At 34.1% G+C, this 18,476-nt stretch overlaps 1 protein-coding gene across 2 annotated transcripts in view; it reads right to left on the bottom strand.

The window, feature by feature from the left end:
- LOC123685426 (ATP-binding cassette sub-family G member 4) overlaps positions 1-15,859 on the bottom strand; it is a 32,447-nt gene extending 16,588 nt beyond the window's left edge. The window contains exons 1-3 of one of the 2 annotated variants that reach the window (XM_045625119.1): positions 15,568-15,859; positions 11,511-11,632; positions 134-251 (exon numbers count right to left, since the gene is read on the bottom strand). In XM_045625119.1, the coding sequence (XP_045481075.1) occupies positions 134-251; positions 11,511-11,632; positions 15,568-15,593 (266 nt within the window). In that variant the 5' untranslated portion in view covers positions 15,594-15,859. Of the gene's footprint in view, positions 1-133; positions 252-11,510; positions 11,869-15,567 lie in introns of those variants that run through there. The other variant, XM_045625118.1, reaches the window with a different exon arrangement.
- Positions 15,860-18,476: the final 2,617 nt, after the last annotated feature.

Here is an 18,476-nt window from a genome sequence, read left to right as displayed (position 1 = left end):
TGAAACTAATGACATTCCTGTTTTTTTTTATTATTTTTTTTTTGAGATCTTTTTCCACAATCTTCGAACTCTGTTTCTTATCTTGATTTTTTCCGTTAGTAGATATCCTTATCTTATCTGAAATTTTACTTACTTGTAACCTGTCAAAATATTCAACAATGTCGATTTGCCAGCTCCTGAAGGTCCCATAATTGCTGTCAACTCCCCAGACCGGAAGTGTCCACCCACATCTTTCAGGATTGTCTTGGGTTCTGCAACAAAAAAAAAGGATTTAGGTCATTTCTACGAAGAATTGCATCAGTTAATGGTACCTAGTCGGAGTTATCAACTAACTATCCCTTCTTTGTAACATAACAACATACAGGGTGTTCTACAAGCTCTATGATAAATGACAGATGATATCTGCACTCATTCTGAACATTTTTTCCCTATAAACATAGGTTAGATTCATTTTAGTTTAGAAGTTGAAAGCATTTGAGAATAGTTCTTTTTATTATTGATATCTGTAGATGTTTCTTCACAGAATAAACTACATATAACCGGTGTTTTTTTCGAGGTATTTAACTTTAAGTTGGCATTACTGTTCAAGATGGCGACCGATTTAACAGCTGTCTAGTGATTTATCCTCAGTTTGGTTTGGAAATTCATCATGAATAGACTCAAGCCTGAACAACGCTTGCAAATAGTGCAATTTTATTCCGAAAATAATGGTTCTGTGCGGAATACGTATCGCGCACTACGTCCATTTCATTTTGTTTAGCGATGAAGCGCACTTCTGGTTGAATGGCTACGTCAACAAACAAAACTGCCGCATTTGGAGTAAAGCTAATCCTCAAGTGTATGTCGAAACTCCGTTACATCCAGAAAATCTGATTGCTTGGTGCACTTTATGGGGTAGTGGAATCATTGGTCCGTACTTCTTCAAAAACGATGATGTCCAGACGTTACAGTCAATGGTGATCGGTATAGAGCTATGCTTACTAACTTTTTCATTCCTGAATTGAACAACCATGATGTTCAGGAGCTGTGGTTCTAACAAGACGACGCAACATGTCACACAGCTCGTGCCACAATCGATTTATTGAAAGACACGTTTGGTGACCGCCTAATTTCACGTTTTGGACCTGTGAATTGGCCTCCAAGATCTTGTGATTTAACACCGCTAGACTACTTTCTGTGGGGCTATGTAAAGTCATTGGTCTATGCGGATAAGCCACAAACCCTTGACCATTTGGAAGACAACATTTGCCATGTTATTGCCGATATACGGCCACAAATATTGGAAAAATTAATCGAAAATTGGACGTCCAGATTGGACTACATCCGAGCCAGTCGTGGCGGTCATATGCCAGAAATCATATTTAAAATGGAATGCCACCAGATTATCTCGCGGATAAATAAAATTCATGTCAATCGAATAATCCATCGTTGTTTTATTGCAATTTAAAGTTCTATAGCTCTAAAAAAACACCCTTTATTATTATTATTACAAGTACAGAAGACATTGATACTCTTTCACGAGTTCAACTAGTTCTAGTAATTGTTGGCAAGATCTAATTTCAACATGATAGACAATCTACTTCATATATCGACTATAATAAATATCTAACGGGTTGAGATCCGGCGAACGATGTGGCCTCTTGACATTGGTGCCTCCTTGACCTATACATTCATTCGGGAAATTTTCAATTGGCCGATTTCAAAGGTTTAGCAAACCAATACGATAATCCAAAACAAAGGATCGAGCAATATTCAGATGCATTTCGTATGCCTCATTTCCCTGCTGATTAATTCAATACATGATTTCTTGTGGATTATCTGATCGCTAAGTAAATGACGCAATCGTAGTTTCCTATAGATTTCCACGGATTTTTCCGGTACTTCTTGTAAGACTAACCGTCAACAGAACGTGCAATGAAGCGCGTTCAGAAATCGATGTTAAAACCACGTTAGAGCGATGCATCGACAAATAGGAAAATTAATAATACGCATAAGTCAACTTCGGAAGATCACGAACCCACAATGTTAATTCACTAATTGATATTCAAGGCAATAAGAGTAGATATCTCTCGAGATACATACAGAAATACTAATCATCGATGGGACCTCAAACGAAGGTCAGACATAATGATAATTGACACAAATTACCCAAAAATATTGTTGTTTGAATAAAAACATAGTGAGTATATTATGAAGTTTTCGAAAACCGTCATAACCCAAACAAGAAATCGATAGTACAAAATGGTATATTTAGTATGAAGAACGGTAAGCAAGTTTAACCAATCCAAGGCAATCGTTTGAATTTAGATCCTATTTAAAATTTGAGAAAATATGGTGTGAGATACAATTTTTGGTAATAGTGCTTTTCCCAACTGAGTGCAAAGTACATCTCCCTCTCCCTCTGCAAATCAGGATTACAATAAACTGATCCAAATGGTTTTGAACACGTCTGTCTACGTGTATCTCCTGCCCTCAAAGTGATGTTGGAAAAGGAATTGTCTAAATGACCGCATGATTCTATCTTTATTTAACTTATGGGATTTCATCTCTGTTCCTCACATTGGATATCTGCAATATCAAGACATAACGTTGCCAATACGACATACAATTGTACAACTATAGGGTGTTTTTTTTTCGAGGTATATAACTTTAAGTTGGCATTACTGTTCAAGATGGCTACCGATTTAACAGCTGTCAAGTGATTTATTCTCAGTTTGGTTTGGCAATTCATCATGAATAGACTCACGCCTGAACAACGCTTGCAAATAGTGCAATTTTATTTCGAAAATAATGGTTCTGTGCGGAATACGTATCGCGCACTACGTTCATTTTATTTTGTTTAGCGATGAAGCGCACTTCTGGTTGAATGGCTACGTCAACAAACAAAACTGCCGCATTTGGAGTGAAGCTAATCTTCAAGTGTATGTCGAAACACCGTTACATCCAGAAAAACTGACTGTTTGGTGCGCTTTATGGGCTGGTGGAATCATTGGTCCGTACTTCTTCAAAAACGATGATGGCCAGAACGTTACAGTCAATGGTGATCGGTATAGAGCAATTCATTCCTGAATTGAACAACCATGATGTCCAGGAGCTGTGGTTCCAACAAGACGGCGCAACATGTCACACAGCTCGTGCCACAATCGATTTATTGAAAGACACGTTTGGTGACCGCCTAATTTCACGTTTTGGACCTGTGAATTGGCCTCCAAGATCTTGTGATTTAACACCGCTAGACTACTTTCTGTGGGGCTATGTGAAGTCATTGGTCTATGCGGATAAGCCACAAACCCTTGACCATTTGGAAGACAACATTCGCCGTGTTATTGCCGATATACGGCCACAAATGTTGGAAAAAGTCATCGAAAATTGGACGTCCAGATTGGACTACATCCGAGTCAGCCGTGGCGGTCATATGCCAGAAATCATATTTAAAATGTAATGCCACAAGATTATCTTGCGGAAAAATAAAATTCATGTGAATCGAATAAACCATCGTTGTTTTATTGCAATTTAAAGTTCTATAGCTCTAAAAAAACACCCTTTACAACTATACGTTTATATTTTATGTGAAGAGATTTGCTTATTTTCGATAGTTGATTTCATTAAATTGGGTGTATGTATTATTATCATCGAAATGTAGTTGAGTAATTTTGGTGTTTACCGCATTTGGTCTAGCAATCGTTGAACAAGGCCTACCGCAATTAATAGACTCATACGAATTTCTCAATAGATTGACAGTTTACTATGATGTTGTACCAGACTAATGAATCCGGATATCGTCCATTCAAAAAACTTAACAATATTTATATTTACAACGTGCGAAACATAACAACCATTGTTAGAAAAGTTGATAACATTGTGAATGTACCAAAGATTGGTTCGATGAACTCATATTATGCACGTCAAAGGAAGAATCACTCTAGTTCACTCCGTTTCTTGCGCTCGTTCCCCGAACAAATCGCTCATTTCGTCAGGATGTTTGTATTTTTGTGATTTTCAGCCGGTAATGGTCTCAAACGATAAGGTTCTACTCGCCTATGAACTATAAGTCCTCAAGTTCAATTCTGGCAGACTGTAAACACGATAACTCCCGAAATGTGCACATATTTTTGCTCTAAGACTAAATTGCCCTAATAATTTCATTTAGACAGTTCTTTTCGAAATTATGAGGATAAAAGAATAATTCTCGAGGTGATAGACGATGAAGAGTGATTTCAAAAATTCGTAACCAGTTTTCCTTATCTGTTTAATCTCTGTTTATCTGAGGGAGGTCTCCAACGCCTAAATGGATCGAAATATAAACATCAAATAATATTATCAAGCTAGGAAGATAAGTGTTTATAGCAACACAATTTTTGTTAACATTTTATGAATTCAAGATAGATTCCGAGATAGATAATTATATAATATGAAAAAATAATACATAGGTACAAATAGGTAATTAACTATTAACTTATCATATACCTCTTTTGTTGCAAAATAATTCATAAAGGAAATATCAAATCTCTAAGAGCATTACCATTGATACACAGGATGTTGATTAATAACCAAGAAAAAATGTGGTCTTGTGATAAATCAAAAGAATCGTTAATTTTTTTTAATTGTTTCCAGCGTTTCTGACGTAAATAATAAAACAAAAAACGAAAACAATAAAAGAGGTTATAATTCTGCAGATAGAATGTCACAATAAAAATATAACGTAATTTATCTCATATTCATGGTGTCAAACAATAAAATGTTCATTATTATTACAATAATTATTTATTATTTTTCCATCTTTGACATCTACCAATAAAATAGGCGATGTGTAATTATTTCTGCAATGTATTAATTGTGAAAAAAGTTGGGCTATGACTTTGGATTAAATTGTCTTGCGGAGATCATAAAATTTGGCTCACGCATCCTGCCCAAATAATCACTTCCTGTTTGGAGCAGATAAGGAGAATTCCTTCAAAAAAGTCATGCTTTAATGGATAGCAACATTTCTTTACATGCTCTACCTTGACGTTGAAATAATATACTTTGAAATCGGATATAAGCTTTTGCAACCTTCTGATTGAAATATTGTTTTTCTTTTTCAAACATGAATATTAGTCTATTTCATAATTTAAGTTGCCATTGTTGATTTATTATTGATAGTAATTATTTGAAAAAAAAGTAACAACCCTGAAATTTCCACTGTTGTGAATGGTATAAAAGTCAAACCTATTATCGGAAAATATATTCATGGGATATACGACGAAATCGTCCACTACTTCATATTTTTCATCCTATAACATGAGAATACGAGCCATCAATTTCAAAGGCTAAAATCACTGAATCGAAAAACAAAACAAAAATAATATACAATCAAAATCATGCATGATATTAAAAATGCACCATAATGAGATGACATTTCATACAATTCTCCTACTACAAAGTCTTATTGTAGATTGTTAAAGTGTAGAGATATTCGAATTAATTTTGAATTTGGTTCTAAAAAGGATTAATTCTAAATATAAAATCAAAAACGTTTGATAGTTCCTTTCAAGCGTTTCCATGAACGATACCAATACAGGTTCTAATGCTGATTCCTCAAATAATGATATTCAAGAGAATACAATTAAAAAACTACTACCATGGTGAACAAAATCAACTGGATGACTTATCGAACTACCTGAAGCATGAATTGATTTGCATATAAAAGAAATGCCTCATAGGTAAGCAACTCAGTTAAGAGCAACCTAGTTAAAAGTTTTTTCAAACAAAAAACATATCTGACGTAATAGTCTTAGTCTAGACTAAGCATAAAATTAAACTTTTATATCACTTGAAACAAAACCAATACTACGTGAGAACTTAGATATTGTACCTAGCAAGATGAAACACTTGTGCAAAGAGCATAAAAAATCAGAAACAATTTGTACTTTCGAACTTTTCATTGAAACTGCAATAACAATGCTCTTACAACTTTCACTATAACTGCATAATACGAATGGTAATGATTCATAACTTATTGAAAAGATTTCATGCAAGTCATTCTTTTAAACATAAAATATGAATGGATAATTCAAGATCTGACTGACAATCACATTTTATTTAATTGTTTTAAGAATCGATGGATTACCTAAGGATCCTAGTTTGTCCCACTTCTAACAGAAGACTCGATTGAACTTTGTTGGCATTAAAAACAAATGAAAAATTATCATATTGCCAATTTTTTTTTTATTAAGTTCAATATAACGAAATTATTAGCAGATTACTCAATGCCATTATCCAGGCTATGCCTTCTATTTCGTGTTTGAATTCGAAGCGTTCAAACGTTAAAGCCTAGAGTGGATTTGTTAGGTCAATTAAGTAAGATTAGATGGAGTAATCTGATGGACAGCATGCTTCTGTTACACTTGGATTGTTGGTTAGGCAAGAAAATGGTTAATCGAGTTATGATCACGATTTCTAATGTTTGAAATTATTCTAATGAAATGGTGATTATACAGGGTGTTCCTAAATTGGAGCCCTCGAACACTCAATTTTCGAGATACAGAGTGTTTTTTTCAGTTTTTTCTCTAGCACCTTTCCTTCACAAGAAACCCAACTTAATCATATTATAACAAATAGAATTTTAATTATAGTTCTCCACATATTATGAAAATCCTAATCATATTCAGACAAATGCGAGAATTACATGATGTAAATCACGCAGTACTTTCAACTTTTTTCTTCCAATTATAACTTTCACCGTGAAGCAAATGTTCAACAGAATTAGAAAATTCAGGACTTTTCAGCTGGTTTGTCACATGACGTTTCGCAAGTAAGTCTTGTAGGCATTTTCAGAGTCTTTCTAGGTTGCAACCCAACGAGATATATAGATGAGTTTTATGTCGATAGATTCTTTCGTGTTGAATGGTTGTTTGGAACCAAAAATATCGAATCAATAAGAATTGCGATATTAAAGCGAGTTCACACGATAATTATGATTGACTCGGCAAGTATCTATATAATAAAGATAACCTGGAACAAACAACTGCATTCAACAATAATTAGGATATCTGAGTGAAACTGCAGATAATTGACTTCCGAAACTCATCAACAAAATAATATCGTCTTATAAATTAGGCATTACTCAAATTTAACAGACGAAGCATCTGCATCAACACGAACTGACATTTTTTGCGAAAATAGAAATTCCAACAAATACATTTCTTATTTTCCATCAGAGATCACGGATCTTGGCCTTCGAGAAATTATTATATCGTCATCGCTAGATATATTACGTTGATGAGAGCATTTAAATTCAATTTATGATGCGAGTTTATACAAAAAACAGTATTCATTAATGAAAATACGAATACTATTGTCTGGGTGGAATCGATTAATGAAAATTTAATTAGTCTAAATGGAAAAAACTCTGCAAACGATTGATGCATTATGATTATTTGTAGATCGAACATAAAAGTTCGTAAGTTTGTTCTCTTGTATACAGGTGTTGCAAATTAGATGTTCACTGACTTAGATAGATAGATATACACTGCGCAGAAAAATTAACGCACATTATGGAAATCTCAAATTTATTCTACAACTGAAGGTGTTCTCAATGATAATTATTTTTATCAGAATTATGCATGCATATGTTATCCACTTTCAACATTTTTCTTCAATACAGATGTTTTTTCCCATCAGGAATAAGAAAAGATTAGATTATCAGATTTTAAATGTATTGGTTCCATTCTGTAATCAGTTGTTCTCGATCAATTCTAGTGATCAATAGTTTTTCTTTCGTTTGATTTTCTACACTCGATCGCTATGCAACGCGAAACACGCAATTTGACCCAAGAGGAATGTGCCCAAGCGGTAGTTTTGCGAGAAGAAGGGTGGACATACACAAGAATTGCAGAAAGGTTTGGAGTTTCCCATACAAGTGTGTCCAGAATGTTGCAGCGATTCAGGGAGACAGGTATGAATGTCCGAAGACCAGGACAGGGTAGACCACGGGTAACAACTGCCATTCAAGAACGTTACTTGAGAGTTTCTTCGTTGAGACAACGGTTTGCAACTGCTCGCCTCCTCCAAAATCAGCTTGAGCAAACTCATGGGGTGTAAATTAGCACTCAGACAATAAGAAATCGCCTCAGAGAATATGATTTAAGGCCTCGTGTCGCGGCAAGAGGCCCAGCTCTTACCCCAGCCCATAGAAGGGCGCGTTTGGATTTTGCGAGAGAGCATATCCATTGGGAAGAGGCTGATTGGGAAAGAGTTCTCTTCACAGATGAGTCTAGATTCTACCTCTACCATTGTGAGAGACGTTTACTTGTATACAGACAGCCACATGAAAGATATGCTCAGTGCAATTTCCTGAATACTACTGGTTTCGGGGGAGGATCGATTATGGTAGGTTTGGGACAACCTCAATAGAAGGCTGAGAAGTTCAGAAGGTCATCCAGCTACTCTTAATGACTTAGGAATCCAACTCAGAGAAATTTGGGAAGGATTAGATCAGAACATTTTAATATCACTCATTTTGAGTATGAACCGTCGTTGCCGAGCTGTAATTAACTCAAGGGGTGGAAATACCAAGTATTAAATCACTCTTCAGCATTCCAGTATTTTGAAAATTGTTTATTTCTCTTCTTCCACATAAGATTCGGTGAAATCCTGAATTTTTCTTCCATTTAATGTGTCTTGTTCCGTTCAAAACCTTCCCGAGTGAACATAAAAAATAAGTTATAAAGTCAATGTAGAGTTAACTTTCATTAAAATTAAGATTTTCAGAATGTGCGTTGATTTTTTTGCGCAGTGTAGATAGATATATTGATTCGTTCTCCAGTTACAGGGCATAAATTGAAGTTGTTCTGGTATAAGTGGACTTTCCCTAAGAACCATCAAACTTTTAAGCTTAAAAACTTAATAAAATCCCCCGGTATATGGGTCGAGCAAAAAGAATATTTTTTCAAAGACGCATATATCGTAAAATGTTGAACTCGATTCCGGTTCAGATTTCACTACCTCGTTCTTCACCATGTATTGTGGCCTAGAAAAGACGATAACCCTGTGATGGAATAATGAGGAAACAGGAAATAACATTAAAACCCAAAGCGATCCGAATTAAATTCACACTTTTCGAGCAGTGGACATCATGCCAGCCATAATTTCAAGACATATTTCAGAGACGAACGAAGCAAGAGATAAGACTGCATTAAAATAAAATAATTCACAGTCGTATAATAACAATCTAATGTCTGACTAGCTAATAGATAGAAAGTTTGGTCTCAGATTTCAAAATTTCTATTCACAAAATGAATTTCAGACTGTTCTGAACAACTTTAAGTGTCTGTCTGTCAGTGTCTACAATTCTAATCCAATTTTAATGAAATTTGGAATAGGCATTCTGTGATTTTCACGAAAACTAAGCTCGATATGACGAAGCCACAAGAGGCGAAAAAGTGGAATACTTTTTTCTCTCTCAATATTGTTGACTATGGAGCCCACTGAGACGCCACTGGACCTGATAATTTCAATCTAGTTAGGGCTAAATAGGCGCCCAGCCACACTTCGAAGTTTCGTACCGTATTTTGGAAACACCATGTATAAAACTCAACATCAAATTTGATTTCAACACTGATTTCTTCAAGGTTCAGGAAAAAAAGTGGATAAACTTAATATGAGGAATACCCCAAGCTCATAATTTATAAGATAACAAGTTGTTTCCTCTGAACACAGAACGACGAGGTTGACCTTTAGCCAAGAAAAAAAATTATGTGCAAATACTATCCAGAAGACCAGTTTTCACCAAGAATGTTTCATTTAACTGTTGGCTTATTGGAAAAAACGAGTTGTTCATTTTGTTTTTAACAACAACAAAGGAAGTTTACTTTTTGGAATAAAACAGTTCATCAGAAATATTTTCTTTGATCTAAAATGGGATAAAATGATAAATGAAATTGTATCAAAAGTATCAAATATTTCTATGTTTTTATGGCATGTCACTAAACAGAAAGTTTTGACTTTTTTTTTTTCAAAAATACAATTATATAAAATCATACATCCGATAATTATTCATTACTTTGATCTTCATCAAATACATCAATGGAATTTGAATCCCCGATAAAAAGATAATTCACAATAGAGAATCATTTCACACAAAGGTCAACAATTCCAACAATAGCATTGCAACCTATTGTAGGATAAGATAAATCATTAAAGTGTGAAAGTAGGTACATAGTTCAAGAAAAAAGATAAATCCGTGAAAAAATGTCAAGAAACTATGAACGTTTGGAATTCACGAGATATTAATCTTATTCATAATACTGCAATCTCTAAGCACAAAAGGATTTTCTAGCCATGAAGCGAATTATTATCAAATCTCAATTTAATTCTTTTTCAAAACATATTCAATCTCGGAAAGCAATAATATAGCAAATATTGAAAATTACATCGTACTAAAAAATTGAAAGCAATGAATATTCATGGATTCAAGTTGTTTCTTTAGGATATTTTGCTGACAAGTATTCTGCTGCTTGTATATAAAAACAGTAGTTTCATCATTTTATAACCGTTTCCTGGAAAAAACTGAAACAACATTTCCTAGATCTATCCCCAAATTTGTCAATTTTTGGCCACAGTAAGATTTATACTTCTTGAATATCCATTATAAACATCTTGAAAGGAAATGAATGAATACAGGAAAATGTGAACAAATTCCAATGAATCATAGTGCAATGATGAATATATAATTTTCAATATCAAGAGTTGAAACAGGCATTTGTGGTTTTTCTTTGAGTGACTCACAGTCACAAGAATTTTTGTTATCTTCAAAACAAATGCAGATACAATGTAGCCAGTATAAGATATAAAAGAGGTAATAATTAATTTGTTTATAATAAAACAGTAGGAAAGAATGGATATTGGAATCTGTTCATTTATGACCTGTCATTAATTTATTATTGGAAGTTTTTTTACATTCCAATAAGTTTCACTGAATAGAATACTGGATATTCTCTTTTTTTTTTAATGTTCATTGCCGATTCTTCAACATCATATATTGAACAGTTGTTGACACTGTCAAGTCATTAGTGTAGGAACCATTGTTTTTATATGCATAAAGGCATATATCGTAACAAAGAATTTACATAAGTTGAAGACAAACTAAAACAATGGATTCTGGGTGCTACCTCATTGATAAAGAATATTAATAAAGGAACTGGAAAAACAGGAAATGATCTGAAGGATATAAATAATTTCATATGCCACAAACTCCAAACGAATTTGAGTTAAGGTCCTTGGACATTGAAAAGTTGAGTTTATAAGGTTTTGAAACTGAAATTGGTGAATAACAAGCAGTAAACTGTTCGACATTGAGGAAGATTTTTATCATAGGATGACCAGTGAAAGATAATTCTGAAAAGGTTGGAGTTAATTAAGAATTAATCAGTAACAAAACTTATCTGTGCATCGAATTAGTATAATTTAAACTTGGAAATTCGTCTAGTGTGTTAGGTTATAAATAAAGAAATTTAAGGAAATGTACTTACTTGACCCCTGGATCACAGTGTATGATAGATCTGAGAATGCCAAATCCACTTTAGGCCTCTTCGGGAGATGTGTTAATGTTTTAGCCTGCATAGGCACAATTTGAACTTTGACATCGGAGTTCCTGTTTTTTAATAAAAGCGTATTAGCCATTTGTTCCGAGTTATCCGACACCATTTTAACGTTAAAATAAATCACTTTTCCTTCAAACTATTCAACGAGAATTCATCTAGTACCAGAACTACTACGACCTAACTTGAACACAACAACAGAAATAAGGTTTCCTTTGGACAAACGTCAACAAAGAGCAGTAATGACAACAACTACAGCTGCCCCCTACTGTCTATGTGAAATGGGAATACGTTCCGTTTCGTTCCTCGTTATTTTGATTCGGATACGTAAGATCGAGTGCCGACTGTTCACGACGACGACGAAGGTTTTGTTCGGGGTTCAGATCGTGCCTATTGTTCACGAAATGCGTTTTTTAATTGACCCATATCTTTATTTGAAGTTGAATTTCGAATGATCTCGAACTTTGACATGACATAGAAATGTTGACATCTTTTTTAATTTAAATTACAACCCCTATGTTGATTGAGCATAGAGTAGTATGTTCTCTGATGGAATTATGCAGTTTTAGAACAGAAAATAATAGAAAAACCTCAAGAAAAATATCCAAAATACTCAAAAATTGCTGAATATTTTCACTTTTCCTTTGAAGTGTTTAAATTTTGATTTTCAATCTTTTTCTGTTACGGAATTTGCAAATGAACTTTTTTTTGAAGATAAAATTCACAGAACATTCTAGGAGTGAGAGTGAATAAATTCGATCAAATTTAACTGTCATAATATAAGAATTGAAGGTATCTGACTTTGAAACACTTGTTTGGTCTGATTCAGAGTTCAATATATATTTACAAACTTAAGACACAACAAACAATTGATGACCTCTTTTTTGAGCGCTCGTTTCCGGTACAAATTTTTTCATTACGATGTCTCTCATTAATTTTAAGCTTATTGAGGCCTCACACGATGAAATTCGACTCACTGAAGACGAATACTTGGTCAGATTTAATTCTGTCCGTCCATTCGGCCCTTGAGGCATGAACACGACAACTCTCGGAGGGAAATATCTAGATAGATACATATATTACCGTGCATTGATAAGAAAAAATCAGTTTAGTTTCGTAAATATGGCCGTTTCGGAGTTTCGCATTCAGATTTAGAAAGAAATTTCAGACTGAACGCGTAACGAAGAAAAATTCAGGTAGAACACACTCAAAATTTCAAGGGGCAACATGTGTTGAGATTTGCTTGTATACAGGGTGGTCCTAAATTGGAGGTAAAAACGAAAATGAAAGATTCCTTGGAAAGTTTTGAGAAAAAAAATCCTGTAAACGTGGGTCTGCGAACGCTTTATTTTCGAGATAAAGGGTGTTTCTTATAGTCCTACTTTTAGGTGATGATTATACCAGTTTATGAAATCTTTAATAATCTTCGCTACAGGTTGGAGAGAATTATTTGAATTCTTTTTTCGATATCGGTAGCAGTCAAATTTATTTCTTTAATATAAATTTATTTGTGTTATTTGAATTTTGTGAGATGAATTTTTAGAGTATAGTCATCAAGAAACATCAACAGAATATATAAGATTTGTGTGAATCACTTCACTGGAACAAATTTTCCCAGCAATTCCTGGAAAAATCCATTTCCATGGAATTGTTGGTTACCATTTGACCCTGGTAAAGTTCGTGATCTGTTTTATGATTGGGATGTAGAATGTGCTTCGAATCAAGTTCCTCATTAATGAAGTAGGTAACATAAGTGCAGAATGGTACAGTTTCTCTATCTTTTTACGCTTCATATATCTACCTCTTTATCATCGATTTTTTATTTTATGAAATTTACAAGAAAACAATCTGGATATTAGAAAAATTTCCATCATAACATTCAGAAATCTTGATGAGCTAAATTAGAAATTTCGACTTGGTTTCCAGGTTTTGTGTGAATATGTTCTTTTTAGCTGATTGAGATCAATTATAGATGCTTTTATGTCATTGATGACTTATACTAACGATATATGATCAACCATGGGCGCCCGCAGGGGGGGGCTGAGATTTTGATTTCCCCATTTTTCAGCACAACACCCTCAATATAACTTTATCAATCCAAAGAGCAAGGAAAAAGGAAAGTAATGGATTCACAACAATTTTCCGGTTTTCAATGACAATCAAAGACGCCTTATCGTTTTTCAATAATTTTCATTTTGCCCCCCCGAGAAAAATTTCTGCGGGCGCCCATGTGATCAACTTTTGGAATCATGATAAAAGGTTCTCTAACAGGAATGATTCGATTACAAATTGTATTTTTTTTTAATAAATTTTTGGTTAGACAAAATATGGTCAGAAAGTAGATGGGTAATTCTTGAAAAGATAATCTATAGGTACTGAAATTTGAACTGATAAGAAGATGTCTTATTCAGATAAAAGGGGAAACAAACGAAGGTCGAACTTGACTGGTAAGCCATTACCTACCTATCTGAAATCGTTGCTTCCAAAAATGAACATAATTTTGTGTGTGTATGCGCATATCTATGATAATAAAGAGATATTTGAAATTGGGGTCATTGTCGAATTCATTCGTGACTATTTCAACAACCTAGCAGACTCTGAAACCAGATATTTAAGTTGCTAAGAATGAATTTTATGTTGAATTTTTGTCTGAGGATATTTCAAGGAGAATATTTACGATCAAATAAAATTGAAGGAAATAGACAATGCCAAATTTTTTCAGTTCAATGAAGAAGATTTCACACTGAAAGAGAATAAATTAGCAACTATTTCCCAATCGAATAAATCTGCATGAAAAAATTAATTCCACAAAACTCCTCAGTAGAATAAATGCGTAAGATAAAATTTGTAATGTTTTATTTTCTTCGATTCATGAAATTCCGATTCAAAAAGTTTTTTACACGTGTTTGAAGCTGTTTAAGTGCAATAAACCTGAATTTTTGCGTCGATATGTGACAATGGATGAAACATGGCTCCATCATTTCACTCCGGAGTCCAATCGACAGTCAGCTGAGTGGACTGCACACGATGAACCGAATCCAAAGCGAGGAAAAACACAACAGTCGGTTGGCAAGGTTATGGCATCAGTATTCTGGGATGCGCAATGTATGATATTCATTGATTACCTCCAAAAGGGCCAGACCATCAACAGCGATTATTATATAGCGTTATTGGATCGTTTAAAGGATGAAATCGTTAAAAAACGGCCCCATTTGAAGAAAAAAAGGCGCTGTTTCATCAAGGCAATGCGCCGTGTCACAAATCAATGAAAACAATGGCAAAATTGCATGAATTGGGCTTCGAATTGCTTCGGCATCCACCGTATTCGCCAGATCTGGCCCCCAGCGACTTTTTCCTGTTCTCAGACCTCAGAAGAATGCACGCTGGAAAGAAATTTAGCGCCAATGAAGAAGTAATCGCCGAAACTGAGGCCTATTTTGAAGCGAAAGATAAATCGTACTAGAAAAATGGTATAGAAAAGTTGTAAGATCGCTATAATCGCTGTATCGCCCTCGAAGGCAACTATGTTGAATAATAAAATCGAAATTTGCCAAAAAAATGTGTTTTACTATGGTAGACCGGGGACTTTTCAATTGGCCTGTTAATGTGTTAAAGTTAAATTATTTTGCATAAAAACGGTCCTCCATACGAAAAAAAATTAGAAAATTTTTGTGTGAAATTGAATGAGCAATTGAAAAAGGAATTTTAGTTCGGATTTATTCTGAGTGGCGTATCAATATTGTTTTATTGAAAAATTTGGGAACAATAAATAATGTGTAAGTTTTTAACTTCTCAAATAACGAAGCATTTGGCTTCGAAATTTATATAGCCAACTGTCATTAGTCTTCATGCAGAATCATCCCCTTAAAGTTTTGATACTTATTCACTAACACTCTATATACATTCTAGTTTTCTTCTGGTTGATTTGTCGAGGAAAAAGTGATTGTGACAGACTCGTAAGTAAGTTCTAAGAGAACAGCGAACTCACCGATTATTATTGTTGAAGAAATACATGTCCACTTTATGAACCACACCACATCTGCTATAACTAAACTTCTGTACTAACTTATCTTCAGACGAGAATCGCCACAAGCCAGAAGGATTTCTGTTGACCCAATTGACCTAAAATGATGTAGAATTGTTGATTTTTGCCTGGAAAGGGCGATAACGAATTGTTAGGATTTATAAGCTACATAAACTTATTTTAACACGGAGATTGGAACTGAAAACGACACTATAATATTTGGTATAGAAAGTTTTGCGTTCTACGATTCAGATGAAAGTGAGAGTTGGAAGATGTTGTTTCATACTGGTTCACATAACTGGTTACCTTAAGGATTAGGTAATACTTAAGAGAAAGAGGTATGAAGTCAGTGGATATAATCATATGGAAAAAATTATGCGGAAGGATGTTATGAAATAGTAAACAAAGCTGCTGGAGTCTGTGCCAAACATTTCTCTGTTCTTCCGATTCATTTTCTCTTTTTTTCAAATGGTCATTTAGGTATCTACATAAAAGTTTAATTCCTTTTTTTTACATTCTTTGACAAGTTTCTGTTAAATCTTCATTGGATCGATTGAGTGCAGAAATGAAGAAAAAACGTCCTGAAATGCAAAAGAAAAAAAAATCTTCCACCAAAACAATGCTCCTCGTCAAAATCGATGAAAACTATAGGGTGTTTTTTTTTCGAGGTATATAACTTTAAGTTGGCAATACTGTTCAAGATGGCGACCGATTTAACAGCTGTCAAGTGATTTATTCTCAGTTTGGTTTGGCAATTCATCGTGAATAGACTCACGCCTGAACAACCCTTGCAAAAAGTGCAATTTTATTTTGAAAATAATGGTTCTGTGCGGAATACGTATCGCGCACTACGTCCATTAGCGCACTTCTGGTTGAATGGCTACGTCAACAAACAAAACTGCCGCATTTGGAGTGAAGCTAATCCTCAAGTGTATGTCGAAACACCGTTACATCCAGAAAAACTGACTGTTTGGTGTGCTTTATGGGCTGGTGGAATCATTGGTCCGTACTTCTTCAAAAACGATGATGGCCAGAACGTTACAGTCAATGGTGATCGGTATAAAGCCATGATTACTAACTTTTCCATTCCTGAATTGAACAACCATGATGTCCAGGAGCTGGGGTTCCAAAAAGTCGGCGCAACATGTCACACAGCTCGTGCCACAATCGATTTATTGAAAGACACGTTTGGTGACCGCCTAATTTCACGTTTTGGACCTGTGAATTGGCCTCCAAGATCTTGTGATTTAACACCGCTAGACTACTTTCTGTGGGGCTATGTAATCAATCAAATCCTTGACCATTTGGAAGACAACATTCGTCGTGTTATTGCCGATATACGGCCACAGATGTTGGAAAAAGTAATCGAAAATTGGACGTCCAGATTGGACTACATCCGAGCCAGCCGTGGCGGTCATATGCCAGAAATCATATTTAAAATGTAATGCCACAAGATTATCTTGCGGATGAAAAATTCATATCAATCGAATAATCCATCGTTGTTTTATTGCTATTTAAAGTTCTATAGTTTTAAAAAAAACATCCTTTATAATCAAATTGAAGGAATTGGGCTTCCAACAGCTTTACCAACCAGCTTATTCTCCAGATCTGATCCTGAGTGATTACTAGATCTTTGCAGGCCTCAAAAGAATGCTCCAGGGAAAGAAATTTGGCTCAAATGAAAAAGTGATTGCCGAGGAGCTTTCTTGAAATTAACTAATAAAGTCGAATTTAAAAAAAAAACAAATGTGATTTCAATGATTAGACTATCAAGCGAAGTGTTTCATGGTCTGTCACTAACTAGTTTTGACTTCAGATCTGTGTTCAGAACCTCCGTGAAAAATTATAATAAATACGAATATGAATAAATTCCCTAAAACACCTAACTTCAAGTGAGTGCTTTAAAATTTTGAATTTTTCGAACAAAATAGCTGAAATAATTTAAAAATTCAAGTCTCAATCAAATCAAATCTGTTTTATGACATGATGTTGGTATTCGAAATCAAGTTTCTATAATTTTTTTCGTGGACAGGTTTTATCAAACGTTCTGGATGCAAAATTTGAATATTACGTTGTTCGTCATTGAAGAACACGATGGAATTTTTAGAATACATGTTATCTATTCAATGGAGGTGTATTTGATTCCAATCTTCCATTTCAATATTTTTATCGGTAATTATAATGCAGATTAATAAATTATCACTACTGCTAAGTTATCAAAGTCATCTATCATCGTTATTACCTTCGATAGTTATACATTGGAGTTTCCTTGGGCTGAAGTAGGTTTTCAACTCTCTGACTTTGCTAGGATATATGCTTAGAAATATTTTATCTATGAATTTTAAATACTTAATCCAATAGAGGAATATTACGAAAATATTGCTGAACTCAAATTGTTTTATTGATAATGATTTCATCATTCTGAGTATTCGTAACAATATTTCCTAGCGATTTAATAGAAGAATGCATCAAATTTACCGAACACACTGCAAAATTTAAACGATGATTCGATATTTGGTCAAAAAATATTTGAATACATACGAAAAATTTTATTATAAATACCATTTCGAGAAATTTGAACCGTGGAAAATTTATTGAGAATTCAGAATAAAATTTTAAAAATTATGGTAATAGAGAGTACAATTTGTGTGTTATTTTCTCATCATAAGGTTATGATGAAATGGAACCAATATGCAATTTTCTTGATTCATTTAATTTGATGTGCGTTGCTTGAATACTTGCAATGTTTTGTTTCTTACGTAATTCAGAATTCTTTTTCCACCTTGAAAATTATACAGGGTGTAACTAAATAAGTGTAAAACATTTAGGGAGGTAATTCCTCATCGAAAAAAAGATAGGATCTTTCATATAAA

Source organism: Harmonia axyridis, chromosome 7 (genome assembly GCF_914767665.1).
Source record: "Harmonia axyridis chromosome 7, icHarAxyr1.1, whole genome shotgun sequence".
NCBI lineage: Eukaryota > Metazoa > Arthropoda > Insecta > Coleoptera > Coccinellidae > Harmonia > Harmonia axyridis.
This window is presented reverse-complemented; position numbering and strand designations above follow the sequence as displayed.